Source organism: Pagrus pagrus, assembly GCF_965226575.1.
Source record: "Pagrus pagrus genome assembly, chromosome: 17".
NCBI lineage: Eukaryota > Metazoa > Chordata > Actinopteri > Spariformes > Sparidae > Pagrus > Pagrus pagrus.
In genome coordinates, this window is record NC_140201.1 from 16,909,855 (window position 1) to 16,927,209 (window position 17,355).

Here is a 17,355-nt window from a genome sequence, read left to right on the forward strand (position 1 = left end):
TAATCTTTTCTTTTACAATGTCATGTTTTTATGCTCAGATTGAAACATTGCATGATTCATAATTGAAATTGTTTGAACAGCAGGTCTTTCTTAACAGCAGACATTTTGACTTGAAGTGTTATTCATAACATTAATGACTGTTTCATTCAAGTGTCCCAGTGAGCCAGTATACACAATACCAGGAGTCTGAACCTGACAGTGATTGAGAGTAGCTAGGTACTTTATTTACTTTATTTAGGTTAAATTTTGGGGTACTTTCCATTTTCTGCTACTTTATACTTTCACTCCACCACGTTTTAGAGGCAAATATTGTGCTTTTATTTGATAACTTCATGACTTAGCTTTAAGTCAGTTATCCCCATGTATGTTTACTTGAAAAGTGGTAGTTAAGGAAACTGGTTTGTGAGTTTCCAGTAGGAGAAACACCACTGGGACAATATACGGCTTTGTCATTTATAGTCTTATGCACAATTGATCACGACAATTTTCTTTTATCAGGCAAATTAAAAAAAAATATATATATTATTGAACATTATGCTGTTACAAGTGACTGTCACCATACAATATATTGAAGTTTAACTAGTCTGTCAGTTGAATTAGGTCAGGTCAGGAGGGACTCGACTTGAGCTGTTGCACTGATCAATATGTAGCGGCTCTGAATGCACCGCTTCAGTTTCAGATAGTCTTCTGGTATAAATGAGTTGAAGCAGATGTTCCGCCTATATGATTACACACCTTCCTTGCAATTGGGTTAAAAGAGATTAAAGGGTTAGTTCACCCAAACTACACATTTTCTCACCTCTAATGACTTGTAGCCATGTGAATAGTTTTATTTTATTCTACCTACCTTTGTTCTTTCTTCGTTCCTTTCCTTCCTTATCTATCTTCTGCCAGCGTGCCAATTCGATGTCTTTTTCACAGAAGACAATTGAATACAATGGAACCATCTAGTTTCCAAACTACCCCATACTTTTCAGCAGTAGTGTACATACACAACGTATATTGCAAATGAGTATCCATATATTTTAATCCATATACATTTATTGAGGTTTTAAAGTATTTAGAACAAATAAATTGCATTTTTAAAATATTTGACTTGTTCTCAAACCAATGTATAAAGTTGAAGACAAACAATTTATCATATTTATTAAACCCTTTGGCGTTGCTCGATGCATTTAACATTTATACATTTATATCAGAGTAAATACCAATCCAATTTAACATTTCTGAATTTCAAACTTTATTTGGAATATGATCAGGGCTTTGGCATACTGCAACACAGAAGATAAGGACCATTAGGAGGGAGTGGGTTTGTGCCACATTCACATATATAAAAGATCAACAAATTGGCTTATGTAGACAGTAACGATGACGGTCAATGACGATGTTGATGTTGACAGACTGATAACAGGATAATTGAAAACAAATCAAAAGGATCACGTGACAGAAACACTACACTATAAATCACCACATTGATGGAAAACTAGTATAAGAACACAATCTAGACAAAATGAACAATGACAGTGTTTGATCATGAAAAAGTACATTATAAAATTTGTTTTTCTTTTACAGACTTAAGGAGTTGTGCACAAACAGGCCTTTAAACCTCTTCTGATCCTGTGGAGGACACTGACAGAAGAGTTTAGGGCCGGCTACATAAAAACACTAAGGGTTTAAATTTGTATTGACGTGAAAATAAACCAGCTACACAGGTTTCTCAAACATGGCAATGTTGTGCAACACTGACAGGTTTCTTGGACAATGACTGCGCAAAGATCTTCTCATGGTCTTGGGATCATATCGAAGCTTGGACGGTGGTCATTAATCCTGGATGTCGACGAAGAAAGACTTATACGAACACTTGAAATCAAAGGGAAACGACTAGGTGTAAGACGACTACAACAATAAATTAATGCAAAAATATGGCCCAAGTAATGTGACCAGATTTTTTTGTTTCATTCTCACATTGAATAGAAAGATCTTTCATAAAAAGTTATAAAATAAATAAGCACTCTTTCCCTTTGAGTTTTGAGTAGTAAAAAAGTCGCACGGCGTGCAGGCCGAAGAGGAGAGAGCGATTAGAGAAGTATTTTTTTATTTTTATTACTCAGGATTTCTGCTCTCTTCTCCTCTTCTTTGGCCTTTGTGGTCAGAAACACACACATGCTGGTTGGGTCAGTGTGACCCGCTCAGAGTGGTCAGCTGGTCCTCAGTACACCCAGTTCACCGGGACCCACTGGGGTTCACTGCACAGTTTGTCCACGGCCGCCTGTAACGTCTCAAAGGCCTTGTCCAGGTTGTCGTTGACGATGGTCAGGTCGAAGTAGTGGCTGTACGCCCTCTGGATCCGAGCGCTCTCATCCACCGTCTTCCTCAGGTCCACATCCTGCCAACGCACGAAGGAAAGGTAAGTGGTGGAAATGTATACAGGCTATAGATGCTAGGTGCTGCCTTCACACATCTGAAGTACTGCTCAATCACCATTAGCATTTGTGCTGATGATGTGCAATGGCATGGTTAACCTACCGTGAGTTGCTTCGTGGTGATGCCTGCGTCCACCACAGCTTTGTGCATGCCCTTGAGAGTATCAAAATCAGGCGCTGCAATGAACACCACGTAAGGCATGAACTCTGCTGTTTTCAGTACCTTCAGAGCCTGAGGAGACACACAGTAGGGGACATTAATCGCTGCCAGGTGTTCCCTCAACACTTTGAGATATGTGTTAAATTCAGCCCCAGCACGTCTAACCTTTAACCTCGCCTCACCTGTGGGTTGACATCCAGGATGCAGGTGCGTCCAGTGTCCACCACCTCGTGGATGGAGTCGATCTTGGTGCCGTACAGGTTGCCGTCGTACTCGCCGTGCTCCAGGAACCGGCCGCCCTTCACGTCCACCTCCATCTCCGTCCTTGAGGTGAAGTGGTAGGAGTTGCCGATCAGCTCATCGTCTCGGGGCCGCCGTGAAGTGTCTGAACAAAACGCTCAGTTAAATGTTTGATAAGCTTTCTCCTCTTTTTTTTTTTTTGCACTAGAGCATGACAGAATTTAGAAATACAGACAAAAAAGAGGCATGTCATACATGGTATAGTTGTGCCGAAGCGTGTGGGATGGAGGACCATCAGTCGGTTCTTCAGGCTGCGCCGGCCCACGCCCTGAGCACCAATCAGAACCAGTGTCTTTCTCTGGAATGCTGGCACCTTTGCCACTTCCTCATAGATCTGCAGCTCATGTCTGTCAAACTCTGTTTAAAGGAAGGCACAATTAACAGCCAATCAAAGTGACTAAAGATGTCAGTTAAAACCAAGAGCATTAAAAGTCTTCTTACCTGCATTCTTGGCTGTCAGGTACATCATCTTCTTCTTCTTCTTTCCAGCTATGGTTCCACAAAGGATCCCTACAAAACAAGACAACATGTGTGCAGATGTATGCATGTGTTATTACAAGAATTGGCCAGAAGAGGGCAGACATGGACCATTTTCTAAGCATAAGACACATTGGCTGCACAGGCCTTCTAGCTATATAAATCAGTTTTGTGGTAAAACCAATTGAAAAGTGACAGGAGTCAGGCAGACAACCAGTTTACAGACTTAAGACCAATCCAGCTTTTTAACAGTCATACTAATAGAGAGAAACAGGACCTTTTCGGGTGTTTTAGCTTTCACTGAAGCACGATTCACAGTGTTTATTCAGAGATCAGGTGAGAAACACACACAGGAAACATACCTGATCCATCAAAGTCTCGAGGGACAAAAGCTTTCCTCTTCTCTTCCAAGAACTGACTGGGTATCAGTCCGGTCGCTCCACCGACCACATGACATGCCTAGCAGAGATCACAGATCAGCACGGTCAAGTCTAGAAATCTCACGTCATTTTAAGGAAACATTTGGATGAAGGCTCACCTGCCACCAGTTGGGATCCTCTCTGTTGACAATCTGAAGGATGTCGCCTTTGTTGAAGGCCATCCCCGCCTCTCGACAGGGGATCAGGTTGTCGTTGGCTGGGTTGTAGTCGAAGTACGGCCGCACGTACACCTGTGACGGACACATGCACAGCTCTGAGTCTTGGCAGGAATGAATTCAAACTCATGTGGGCGTTTGTCTCCATGGGAAAATGTGTCTCGATTACAATAAAAGGAAGCACATGGACTCAAAAAAAAAGAAAAAGCAGCATGTTGTCTTACACTCCGACACGGCAACAGTGGCTCATTCACACCCATTACATCCTACGTCCAACTCTGCACCCAACACAGCTGCTCACGCTGCGCCAAACAGTGGAGCAGTGGAGGCTTTTGCCAGGAAGGGTAAGTGCTCTGGCCAGTGTATTAGATTAAACAAGCCGCCAGAGGAAGCAATAAAACAAGCCAGTAAAACATTCTGAGCAGCGCGCCCTGAGTCACAGAGCAGGATGTGATTTTGCATTATGTCTCATTCGGTTTCACTGCTCTTCATTCAATTTAAGCCCTATAAGCTCTTACGATTTCTATCCATTTATTCAGGATGCACGATATCTTCAGGACTTTTTGTTTTCCAATCAGGAGCCATAACTGCTTGAAAAATAATCTGAGAGAAAATATCTAAAAATATCATAAATTACTGTACTTTCCATGTGAGAGAGAGCATGAGATTACAGGAAGCGTGTGTTTGGAGTGTGTGCAAGAGACAGAAACAGCTAGTGTGACCTAGATAGTATGTGGAGTGTTATTAATAGGGCTCCCAGGGTTCACATTCCTGCGCAGGGGATTGTGGGAGGGCTGCAGGACAGATCACCAGCCCTGTACCACTGCCCAACATCTGCCGCTCATTACATAAGTGTGCGAGCTTGTGTTTACATTAGCATCCTATCTGACATGTTTACCTGTGGAGGTGCCGGAGCGTCTCGGTAGCTCGGGAGTATTTTCAGCGTGATCCCTCCGCTGCAGTCTTTCAGCATCTCCTGTAGCTCGGTGGGGTTGTTGCCGACGTCCTTCCCGTTCACTTCCTTTATGATGTCACCCACGTGGAGCAGACCCTGCCTGTCAATCATGCCGCCATGAAGGATTCGAGCAATGACAAGGTCGTCTTTCTCCACGCGAAATGTCACGCCCTGAGAGGAGGGAGAGAGCAGAGCGATGCTTATCCTCTGCTATCTGATTGTTAACACACACACACACACACACACACACTGTTTCACTCACCTTCACCTACAATTCATCTATCTGACATCTACCAACACTGACAGGTGACCAAAGATTCCATGAGTGTACAAGAGGACCTATTTCTCCAGCTTGTGTCCTTCAGACACCCTTAATTAATCACTTAATCATGTACTCAACCACTCCTCCAGCAAGACACACAGACACACAGACACACACAGACACACACACACACACACACACACACACACACACACACACACACACACACACAGGCTGGTACACTCAGACCGTCTCGCTCCACTCACCAGTGGCTCTCCGGCCTTCTTTCGGATGCCAATCATGCGCACAGCATCAGCCTGCATCAGAGCGCTGTTCACTGCCGCATCATTGGCCGTCTCAGTCGGGGGCGGGATTTCGTAGCACTTGGAGGCCACCATGTCGTGGGCCTCCAAGAGAGACTAAAAGAAAGAGAGGAGGACAGCATGTGAGACTGATGAGTAAAGCAATATTAGGTCAAGAAGAGAAGTACATTCTTCCTCTTGTGATGAGAAAGTTGAGTTCATTTGCAAGAGAAATGCACCCTGTGCTGTTTGGGCCTCACTTGGTGTTGTATTACCAGTTGCTTATGGTGGCTAATTTTTGCAAATGTTAGCAAGCTTTAGAAAGATATTGCTTTGTAAGTAACATTACTTCACTCAGTTTGATGACTTAAAGACTCTACTTATGCTTCTGTTACACTATGTTTAAGCATTTAGTTTCATCCCGTAATTGTCACTTGAGATCACATTTAGCAAAAGCCACACAGTCTCACCTGTAAATGATGATTTATGTAAAGGGTAGAGTATGACGACAGAAGAGGACAAAGTGCAAGAGTGATGATTATTTAAGCAATACTATGTAACTTTTGAAAAGGAGGAAAGGAAAATGATTTCTCTAAATGAAAAGATAGCTTATAAGCAATAAAACACATCTTTGTTCAATTGAATACACTCAGTGGTTTCGCTGTTTAAGCCTAACTTCTTCTAGTATGATTAGTTGCTTACGTTGGCTAATTTGAGCAAATATTAGCAAACTTTAGAGAGATACTGCTGTGTGAGAAACATTTCTGCAGTCAGTTTGCTGATTTTAAGACCCTTCTTATGCTACTGTTATGCTATGTTTTAGCGTATTTAGGGTGCGAGTATTTTAGTCGTACATATGCCCAAAAATCTGTCAAGTGAGACTAAGCAATTTCAGTGGTCACACCGGTGTGCCTGATATTCAATAGGTAGGATTAAAAAACAGTAGCCTATAAGAACACTGAGAAGTATCCTGTAATTTTCACTTGTGGCCACATTTAGCAGAAGCTACATAGTCTCACTGTAACTGATGTAAACAAAACGGCACCATGCTGTTATAAAGCAAAAAGTAGATTATGGATGTACAGGGTAGAACATGACGACAGATGGTGAAATTGTAAAGCAGAATAAATGTTTGATTTGTGATGCTGCAGCATCTGTTGCAGTTTGTTTATCAGCTGTCTTCTGGGTTTGATTTTCCTGCAGCATTAAAACATAAAATGTGAACACCGAGCTGTGTAAACACTGAACTATAAAGTCCTGCATGGGTCTAAATTATGGCTTAAACTCCCCCCGAAACAAATCATCTAATGGCTCAAATCCCAAATATGGACCATCACCAAAATCTAATCAATTAATTCTTGGTTCACTGAATATCAATCCACCAAAGTTCATCCAAGCCAGTTTTTTTGGAGACACTTAACAGCACTACTTTTTAAATGTCTTCCAAGCAATTAGAAAAACTATCAGATAAACACATGCAGTTTATAAAAACTGACAAGCTCAATATGTGATGTAATATCTGTTTCCCTCGTTCCCTCTCTATTTCTTCCCAACTTGTGTGTCCCTCTCTCTCTCGCTCTCTCTCAGTAGGTCAGAAGGGTCTTATCCTTCAGCTTACAGCACGAAGGGCTCTGATTGGTGCAGAGGCTTGGCTGGAGCTCAGAAGTCTAACTCCTATTGGTCTAGCCTGCGTAAAGCCCCTGGTAGGTCCGAGGATAGAGGTTAATGTTCTACTGATGCATGAGGCCGGGATCCAAAACATCAGCTCTGTCTGTGCTACTGTAACTACAGTCACAATGTCACAAATCTCGGCTGAGTTGAATGTTTACTGTGCTATAAACATTTGAAAGAAAAAAAAAAATCAAGACTAATCTCTCGAATACGCACAGTTACATATTACATTATTCTGACTTTCCACGCAAGCCTTTATGTAGCGGCTAAAGGTTGAATAACGGTCAACAATGAGCAGTAAAATTAACACATATTTGCAAAGTCAATCAGTGGTGTTGAAAGAAGTTGCAAGCGGGAAAATTACACCCAGGAGTCGTGTCAGATTGCTAGTTTACTCTGCTCACCTGGAAGTGTGGCTCCTGCAGGATCCTGGACAGTTCGGCCGCGCTGTCGTCTTTAACCTTGAGAGTGCTTATGTCACCCAGGATCTCTGTCACCAGCTCCACGTTGTTGTCCTGCACCGCCTCCAGCTTCACTTCCTCCAGCTGTTCTTGAGCCTGGGGGAGATGGAGACGCTCAGGAAGGGCAGGTGTGTTTTCTTCTCTCTTATGAATCCGTGCATTGTGTTTGTATTTATTTGGGCGTGTGGACGAAAGAATGAAACTGACTTTTATTGTGTAGTAGTGATTTCTGACATATTGGATTCGACATTTACTGTGGGATTATTTTGCTCTATAAGCAAGCTGTCAGCCTCATGTTACAATTTTAAAAGGCGAAGGAGTTTATGTTTAGGCAACTGTCATCTTTTCAAGTTCCAGCCCTGTGAGAAGCTGTTAAATGTCAGAAAATGACAACAAAATGACAACAGCCTGTGTCACAGGAGCTACAAATGTCCTCTAAGCGAACTCACTGCACACTAGACTTGCTACAGCGGTGAAGCTGTGTGCACAGGCATTGCAATACATGCAGTGTCAGTAAAGATGCGTCACTTGGCTGACAGTATGCATTTGTGCAGTCCCTCTGCGTGCAGATGCACTGAGCGCTCTGTTAGTCAAAGCCTTACTGTACTTCAGCATGCAAAGAGCTCAGGGGGCTCGGCACTGGCCAGCGGTTAGTCTGCTCGCTGGTGCTCGACACGAGCCATGTATGTGTGCTACCTTAGCCAGGGTGCGTACAGTGGGACTTTCCATGATGCCGCGCAGGAAGAGCAGGTCGATGTCCTTTGCGCCCGTGGAGGTGGGAAGGTCACCCACATTATCCACCACCTGCTGCATGGCTGGATGGACGAGGCAAGGCGAGAGACAAAGATGCAGACATAGACAAAGAGAGGGAGAAAGATAAGAAGAGTTATCTGGGCGTGAAAGTCAAACAAAGCTGTAACACACACACACAACAGCTTTAAAGATAGTGCATCAGCTGAGAGGGCGAACAGTGAACACTGAAGGTCAGAAGAGCTGAGTTATTACAAAACTAGGCCAAAATGCTTCAAAATGAGAGACACATTTGTATTTATATGCATTTATAACTGATGAGTTTTGTATTCTGCACACAAACAGAGACAGGGAAAGGCGTGGACAACTAGCTAACGCGCTAATACCAGGGTCTCAAAGCTTGTTTAAGCCCATTTAAGACACTTAAAGCCCTGGGAACTTGTGTGTGTGCGAGCGCGTGTTTCTCTGTGTCATTATACACTTGCGTAGGTGGTAAATATGTCCAGTCAGCACTTGTATACAGTTGAAATTACTCCATGATTTATCTGCATTTTGCTCCACTAGCCTATCATCATCTTTAAACTTGACTCGTGTATCTCATTATCTCATTAAGTCAAGTCATACTTTAATCTCAGGCACTAAATTGCTGCCTCGAAAAATACAAAGCATGACATACTGCGTTTGTTTGTAGTGTTTTATATGTGTACTTTATATAATATTAATCAACTTGACAAATCCTTGACAAAAAAGCACACTACACATGTGATAAATCAACATGATATATGCCGTTCAGATATTTAACGTGGAATTTTATACAAAAACACAAATTTCACATGTATTTTTGTAAAGATACAACACTTCACACGCAATATCTCATATGCAACAGCATTCTAAGTGATAATTTGATGGTATATCTGTTTTTTGGACATGCAAAACATGTGCTCTTGCATGTGAATACATGAAGTTGCTTCTTTTGGAAGGGCTGGGTAGTAGTTCTCATCCAAAATGAGTGCATTTCTGTATTTTATTCTACTATTTCTGGTTTGCAGCGCAAAAGCTGTCACATCAGTAAAACTACAGTTTGACAGTGTCATTTTTTATCATCCATCCATCATTCATCATGCATACAAAAGTCACAGCTGCATGATTAAGAAGGAAGAAGAGGGAGAAAATACAATTTATCTCACAATGACGCCAAGAAGATCTCACTGTGCCTTGATAACAGAGTACAGACAGACTGCATAAACAGCAGGCTCCATGCAAAAACACACCTTAAATATTTATGATCCTCTTAAAGCAGGACTACGAGGGGAGGGAGGTTAAAAACTGCACTGCAGATGATTAAATCTGTATATCCATAAAACAATATATTTACTGCATGACAACACAGAAACACAATCTAAAAGTCAATTCGGATATGGACAGGATATTCAGTTCCTCTAGGGACCCCACACCATGTTTCACAAGCTACAATAAACACAAAGTCTCAGGGCAGAGCTGTAATTGTCATAAACACATCCACACATCCACACACATAAACTAGCCTTAAACCACCGGCTTGATTGCTCTGCACTCACTCACTCACTCACTCACTCTGAAAATTAGCCTCGTTTCAACCTCCTGAAATTCTGAGAATAATTTGTTTTCCAATTCTCTGAACTTCCAAACCTAAAATTTGTAACGCTGCCCCGTTTTTGTGAAAGTCAGAAAAAAAGCGTGCATGAGACAGACTTGCACTCAGCAACAGAAACCTGACCTCTCTGACATGCTCAAATATGAAAAAAATATGAAACACTGACCACAAAACCTAAAAAATACACCGCTATAAAAACAAACAGCTGGATCCCGGCAAGTTTTCTGTGCTGTCCGTGTTGACCTTTCCCCAATCGGTCAGCTCATTGTGTCACTGCGTCCTCGACCACAGGAATGTTTGCTCATCCTGGCCCGTCCAGCGACCCCTCTGCCCTGCCACGTGTGCTAGTGTGTACATTACTCAACAACTAAAAGATGCTTTTCTATCCAGCAAGAGATTGGAGATGAACTAAAGCCTCCGTCCTAAAGTCTCTATAATCCTATGAAATATGGCATGGAGATACAACCACCTACCAGTCTCTTGCTAAGCCTGGCCTGAAGAAGTTGTAAAAGCTAAGAGATTACAGCGCTGAATAGTTGCAGTATGGTGTTTTTTTCGCCCAGATGGTTCATTCATCTACATAATGAATTATCCTGCTTACCTGCTTTTAATTCCTCCCTCTGTGGCACTCTGTGGTTCGTCTGCAGTCTCCCTCACCATCTAACCAACGCCTCTGTATGTACACCTACCAGCGGCGTGTGCTTTGAATGCCAATGCAGAGACTACCTGCTTAAGAAACCCTTCCTCCATTTCTCAAGGAATGCGACACAAATCCCACGAGATAAAAACCTGGCAACCTGTCGCCTATCATTTGTTATCATTTTGTTTTTAGCTCACAAGATTGAGATCAGAGGAGCACCTTGACTGACACAAAAGATCATTACCCCTAACAAATATATTCCAGTGATTTTTTTTCAGTTGTGTGGGTTAGGAACTGAACAGCCCCGAGGAAAAACAAGCTGCTTTCACAACAAGCAATATGGTTCTGCTATTTCTATGGTATGTGGGAAAGATTATAGACTAGCTAAACGAATATACATTTTACAAACAGAAATGACATCTTCATTGTGGGAAAAATCTATACATTGAGTCAACTACAACACCTAAATGCTACCTGTTGCATGTGACAGTGTATGAAAATACGCTAGTCAGGGAGCACAGAGGTCTATACAGTAAGGAATCAATGGCTATAATAGATAGATAGATAGATAGATAGATAACTAGGATTGAAATATAGGTAACGTTACAGTAAAAGTAATGAATAACAGTTCAATCTTGAAGTACTGGCTATACTGTTGGGATAGTTAAAACTTTAAAATAATGGCTAAACAGTGGAAGCAGTTGGCTAAAACTTTAAGATAAGAGCTTAACAGTTGGAATACTTAGCTACAACTTAAAGATAAAGGCTGAGCAATGGAAACAAGGCTAAAACTTTAAGATAATGGCTCGGCAGTTGGAATAGTTGGCTAAAACGTAAAGATAAGAGCTTAACGGTTGAATAGTGAGCGAAAACTTTAGGATAAAGGCTGAACATTGGAAACAACAGCTACAACTTCAAGACAATGGCAAAGCAGTTGCAATAATTAGCTAAAACTTCTGGATAATGGCTAACCAGCTGAAGAAGGCTGAGTTACCTTAAACTGAACGGTTGAAATAGCTAAAAGTCATGGATTAATTGTTGAAATGTCCAGCTAGTGTTAATAGTAGGCCTACCGGTGGAAAGTTGTACAAACCAACTTTAATATTGATTGAATTATATGAAAACATAATCACGTTTTACATGATAGCGTTGAATAACATCTAGTTTAATCAAGTTAAGTGAACACTTTGGTGCATAATGATGAAGGGATGCTTGAGTTCATCTGACAGGGCAGGAGATACATCAGATAACACTGGTTGCAAACCACTGCTCTAAAAGATTATCACATCATCTACATTTAAAAGAAAAATCTGCCAACCACCCACCTCTGTAGGAGTTACCTGACAACCAGTGCTGCCCTCTGATTATTATTTTCTTTTCAAAAAACCATTACACAAATCCCTCCATCTCAAAGTTTAAAACTTAATACACTAAAGACTACAGTATCTCTCCGTTCATCTAAACATATGACACCCCACCTCTTCCTCCTTCTTTCCTCACCTCCAGACGCATCTGGCTCCTGGGGGGACTGCACGGCCGAGGGCCCCTCCACGCCAGGCTGTCCCGGGGGCGTCATCTCCTCCGCCTCTTCCCGTACCCCATTGGGACAGGCATCCTCCATAGCTGTGACCATCGCCAAGCCCTCCTTCTTCCTCCCTGCAGCCACAAGTATGCTAAGGCTAACCACTTGTAAACCACCAGTAGTTCTGCAACTATGTCTTCTGTCCTCCAATCGTCTTGTCTGGCACTGCTGACCCGCTAAACTCCCAAGAAACTGGGAGAGAGAGAGAGAGAGAGAGAGAGAGAGAGTACAGAAGAGAGAGAGGGGATTGAGGACAGAATGAGAGAAGAGACACAAAGAGAGCGACAATAGAGTGGGATTAAGATCAGGGGATATTAAGAGATGAGGAGGGAAAGAGGAGCAGAGAGGAGGAGGAAATATGAGGGGGAGAATTTAAGAAGGGAAGAGGCCGATGTGAAGATAAGTTCAGAGAGACAAGCATGAAAAGAGACAGAGAGAGGTAGAAAGCTGGATCGCATACACAGATGTGGACATGCGTTCAATGCTTGTCAGTCCCCTCCCTCCACTCTGGCTTTAATACCTTCCAAACCATTACCCCCCCCCCCTCCCTCCCATGACAACACACACACACACACACACACACACACACACACACACACACACACACACACACACACACACACACACACACACACACACACACACACACACACATAATCCCACAATCCTCTCCTGCTGTTGAGGGCTTGCTTGAGTACCCCTCCTCTTGTTTCCCCGACCCCACCCAAAGTCGAGTTGCCCCTCTTGTCTAGACGGAGGTACACACACTCACGTACACACCACTTGAATGTGTCATTATGTAAGTAATCTTACATAAGTAAGTGTTACTGAAGGGGGCCTGACCCTACAGTCCCATTCTTTTCCTCCTTCAATCTCTCATTCACACTGCTCACGGTTTGGACACCCCGCTGCAGCAATGTGCAGAAACTCTCAGCGTGTGCAGATTGTGCTCGTACGAATTCCCTCAGCGGTCGTCCAGCTCCTTAAAGCAGCATGTGTCAGCCTAATGGGAGCTTTTTCTCTCCCTTTTTTTTCTCTTTGGTCTCTCTTCCTCCTTAAATTAATGTGCCCTTACCACCTTTCTTCTTGCTAAATCGGTAGTTTTGAGGTGCTGACTGGATTATGCATATTTTGGGGCTGCAGTTTAAGATGCTTCATGCCTGAGCCTAAATACTTTGGGCAAGCTACTGGGTGTGGTACTTTCTTAGAAGGAACCCCATTTTTTATATATATCAATTTCCTCTCCCAATGCCTCATTTTATACGTGTCTCATTGGAAATGAATAATCACTATAAACACAGAATAAATGCATGAACGCTTAACATCCAGTTAGTCTTGTTAGCAGCTCTGTGAGGCTGTACTTTGCCATGGTTGCTTCGAGCGGACTGCTATCATCAGCATGCTCAAAATGACTGCTAATGTTTAGCAAGTATAATGTTTACCACCTTAGTTTAGCATACAAGCATGCTAACATTTGTTCAGTAAAGCTGAAAATGACAGGACTGATGATGGTTCTTGATGAAAAGTCACCACAGTTATTACGATTTATCTGCTGGGGACCATGAATGTCTATCAACTCTCTGCCAATCCATCCAGTCGATGTAGAGATATTTCACTGGATAAATGAGAAATTTGACGTGTTGGTGGCGCTAGAGAAAAAGTCAGTGGATCACCAGATACATTAGGGTTCATCCTCTGGGGACGATGATTGTCTCTACAAATTTGTGCCAATCCATCATGGTGATGATGAGCTATTTCACTGGATGAGTGAGACTTATGACCTGTTGTTGGCTACAGATAAAGTCAGGGGATCACCAGATTCTCTTAGATTCAGCCTCTGGGGACAATAAATGAATTTACAAAACTCCATGGCAAATCCTCAAATTGGTGTTAAGATATTTCAGTGTCAACCAAAGTGATGGTCTGACTAACCAAGGAACCAACACTGCCATCCCGAGAGCTGCCTCAGCATGGCTAGAAACCAAGAAGCCATTGCAGCGTGTTGAAATATCAAGTTTCTCAAGATAAAGAAGAAACGCTGAAGACGCAGCTCACACAGCTCAGTGTTAACATTCATTTAAAACAGGCCCCTCCCCTTCTGCGTCCCTCAAGCCCCTCCCACAGCAACACAGCTGTGCAAAGAGCAGATCTGTAGCAGGCTTTAATCCGCCCCGCCTCTCCTCCACCCAGGTCCACCCCTCCCCCAACCCCAGGACATGAGATTTTAATCCGGCCACGAAAGCACAGGATTACAGAATCTCTCTCTCCCTCTCTCACCATAACCAGTGTTCAAACATCGCTACACGGCGAACAGTGTGATACTGCTGGCAGTGCTTTGCTGCTGTACACTAAGGTAGCCTTCTGAAATGGCCCTCTGGCTCAAGTTTAAACGGTCATTACATCATTATGGTGTTAGAGTATATTTCTGCTAGCTAATATTACGATAAATAGCCAAGAGAGCTAAATACTTTTCACAGTTTGTTGATAACATGTATGATTTTCCTCTAATTGTTCCTTTTCAGAAAGTAACAAGATGAGAGCTGGTTTCACACAGAGTTTGACTCAGGCAGAACAGCTGTGTGGGGAGAAAACAAAGCTAAATGCTTTGTTTAGGAGAAAACAAAGCATCATGGGAAGTCATCACAGATTTGACTTGACAGACTGATCACCATGCTCCAAGGCTATAATGAGCTAAATAAGACTGTGCTCTGTTTTATTAAAATAATTGATGAATTATTCAGCAATAAGACAGTTTCTGTATGTAAACAGCCCTGAGTGAAAGAACCCTGGTATTTAATGAGTATGTTGCATCCTAGTCTAAGATAAACATTATATATACACTAGTGCCAAATATTGATATTTCTATTCAAACATGAGGCGCTCGAAACAGATTCCCTTTGCCAATTACATGTACCAGAGTCGCAACTTCATGACTTGTGGCACTAGGGTATCCTTCTGCTTGTTTATGGCTATTTTACATTGGGATAGTGGCTCACATGGACATTAACAAGATGCAGTATACAAGCTAAGACTCTAGGCACTTTTATGTGCATTGTTTCATATCAGCTCTCATTTTCTGTTGAACTGACACTACAATGCTGTGAATTGATAAATAATTCCTGATTTTTGTCTATTTTTTCTAAATCAATCACCAGAATAAATGTTGATATGTAAAGTTTTTGCCAAACCACAGGTAAGTTAAAACTTTGTATTTCTTTATGCTGCAACTTTATGTTTCTGTAGGTTCAATTTTCACCGTTTCTCTTGTCACAATGCTGTACTTGTGCTGTGGTCAGGTTTAGGTACAAAAAAACAATTGGTTAGGGTTTGGAAAACATCATGGTTTGTCTTAAAATACCAGTTTTGGTCGCCACAAAAACAGCTGGAAATTGTCACATTTACAAATGCAGGAACGTAGACTAACGGCGTTCACCAGGTCGGCAGCCTTCTTGCCTGTAACTCTACCACCATCCCCCTTCCTTCCAATATAAAAAGTCGGGTAATAAACATGTACTTTAAACGTGATATGACACGTATCTGTTTTTTGCAGAAACGTTAACTGCTAACAACTTATTCTGGTGACTGAGTTGTTCTTTCTTCTTCGGTTACACAGTCATAATGATGTATCACAGATGATTGTATGCAATTATGAATTCATAATACCATCATTATCATGGGTGATGTATCATGATGTTATCTTATTGTGGGTAACTCTGTGGTTCCCACCCCTACTGAGAAAGATATAACTGCACACAACAATGGCCACTAATGTAACAGATGTGCTTCCTGCCCGCCATAGAAAGGATTCATAGGCAGTAAATAAATATACAATTTCACGGTTTTCATGGCTCTGTATATAAAGAGAAAATATTATCAACCTTGTAATCCACATGGACGTAAACACCATCTGCTTCCTTACTTCCTTAAAAGTGAAGTTCTTTTAGAGCAGTGATCGACACATCTTTGCTTCAAAGACTGGCAGTCCTCCAACTGAACTGATAAAATCATGACAGAAAACATTTTCCTAAACATCTCCAGGGTGTCAGTACTGCAGAACAGAGGGGAGAGAGCTGTGTTTACCTGTGCTAGTCGGTGTAGCCCAATCCCCGTCCTACTGGCTGCTCATCAGTCAACTGTGAAGACCTAGAGAGAGAGAGAGAGTGGAAGACAGATGGGTCAAAATGTGACTTTTCTGAATATTCAGTCCTACCCTCAAACCAGTTTTCGTCATTCCTCACACACACACTTGCTTGAGCATTCAGTTAGGTACTATCCCACACACACACTCGATAAACTCCTTCTTTTTCCCCTTTGGATTATCTCTCTAATCTATCTATGTCAGCCCCATCTTTTGCAAGATACACGAGTCTCGTCTGCAGACTGGGGCTGTTGTTTGCTCCGAGCGATGCACAGAGTCATCCAGGACGATTCATTGTCTTCAGCTATTCAAGGATCCCTGCATCATCAGCTGGCACGGTGCCGCCAACGTAGTAAATGGCCACTATTCTCTGAAAGTAATGACAAAGCAGTCTGCATTCATTCCCTGAAATACTCATCTCTTACTTTCACTTGCAAACTCAAACAAACGCACACACACCCTCTATACAGTATGTGTGTTACGTAGAACTAGACCTGCATATTAGAGGGTCAGTATTATTAGCTGACATTTGCTTGTCAGTGATTTAACTATTGCAGTTTTGGTTAATATACACAAATAGATGCAGTACACAATGCAGGAAGCAGGGCCAAATCGGCCAGACCAATACATGCATCGACATTACTGCGGATATGTTGTTATCGTTTTGTATGTTGGCCAATATGTAACAAGATCTTAGCAGTATGGAAATACAAACTAGGCACTTCCGTACTGCCTTTTCCCTTTACTATGCAATAAAGGTAAAAGGCCCAAACAGGTACAATTCTGTATAGGTGTTAACAAACTACGGTGATATGTTAATTCCTCAGTATTACTTCTCCTGAAGTCAATCTCAGGTCGCCTAGAGGACAGTCGTCAACACCAATTGTGCTTGTGAGTTAGTTATCGCAGATTCACAGACAAAGAAGACTAGTGAAAGGATAACAGATTTCACTTATCTGTCCTTCATGGTTGATGGTTACAATGATGTGACAACCTAAGATTGCGA

General features: G+C 42.2%; 1 protein-coding gene across 5 annotated transcripts in view; it reads right to left on the minus strand.

The window, feature by feature from the left end:
* Positions 1–1,021: 1,021 nt before the first annotated feature.
* Positions 1,022–17,355, minus strand: part of pals2b (protein associated with LIN7 2, MAGUK p55 family member b) — a 21,648-nt gene continuing 5,314 nt past the window's right edge. For 2 of the 5 annotated variants that reach the window (XM_084379158.1, XM_084379157.1), the window contains exons 2-14: positions 16,292–16,354; positions 12,130–12,403; positions 8,303–8,421; positions 7,550–7,702; positions 5,439–5,591; positions 4,854–5,081; positions 3,899–4,030; positions 3,723–3,819; positions 3,325–3,393; positions 3,079–3,240; positions 2,766–2,968; positions 2,527–2,655; positions 1,022–2,386 (exon numbers count right to left, since the gene is read on the minus strand). In XM_084379158.1, the coding sequence (XP_084235284.1) occupies positions 2,210–2,386; positions 2,527–2,655; positions 2,766–2,968; positions 3,079–3,240; positions 3,325–3,393; positions 3,723–3,819; positions 3,899–4,030; positions 4,854–5,081; positions 5,439–5,591; positions 7,550–7,702; positions 8,303–8,421; positions 12,130–12,262 (1,755 nt within the window). In that variant the 5' untranslated portion in view covers positions 12,263–12,403; positions 16,292–16,354 and the 3' untranslated portion in view covers positions 1,022–2,209. The remainder of the gene's footprint in view (positions 2,387–2,526; positions 2,656–2,765; positions 2,969–3,078; positions 3,241–3,324; positions 3,394–3,722; positions 3,820–3,898; positions 4,031–4,853; positions 5,082–5,438; positions 5,592–7,549; positions 7,703–8,302; positions 8,422–12,129; positions 12,404–16,291; positions 16,355–17,355) is intronic. The other 3 variants (XM_084379159.1, XM_084379160.1, XM_084379161.1) reach the window with 3 other exon arrangements.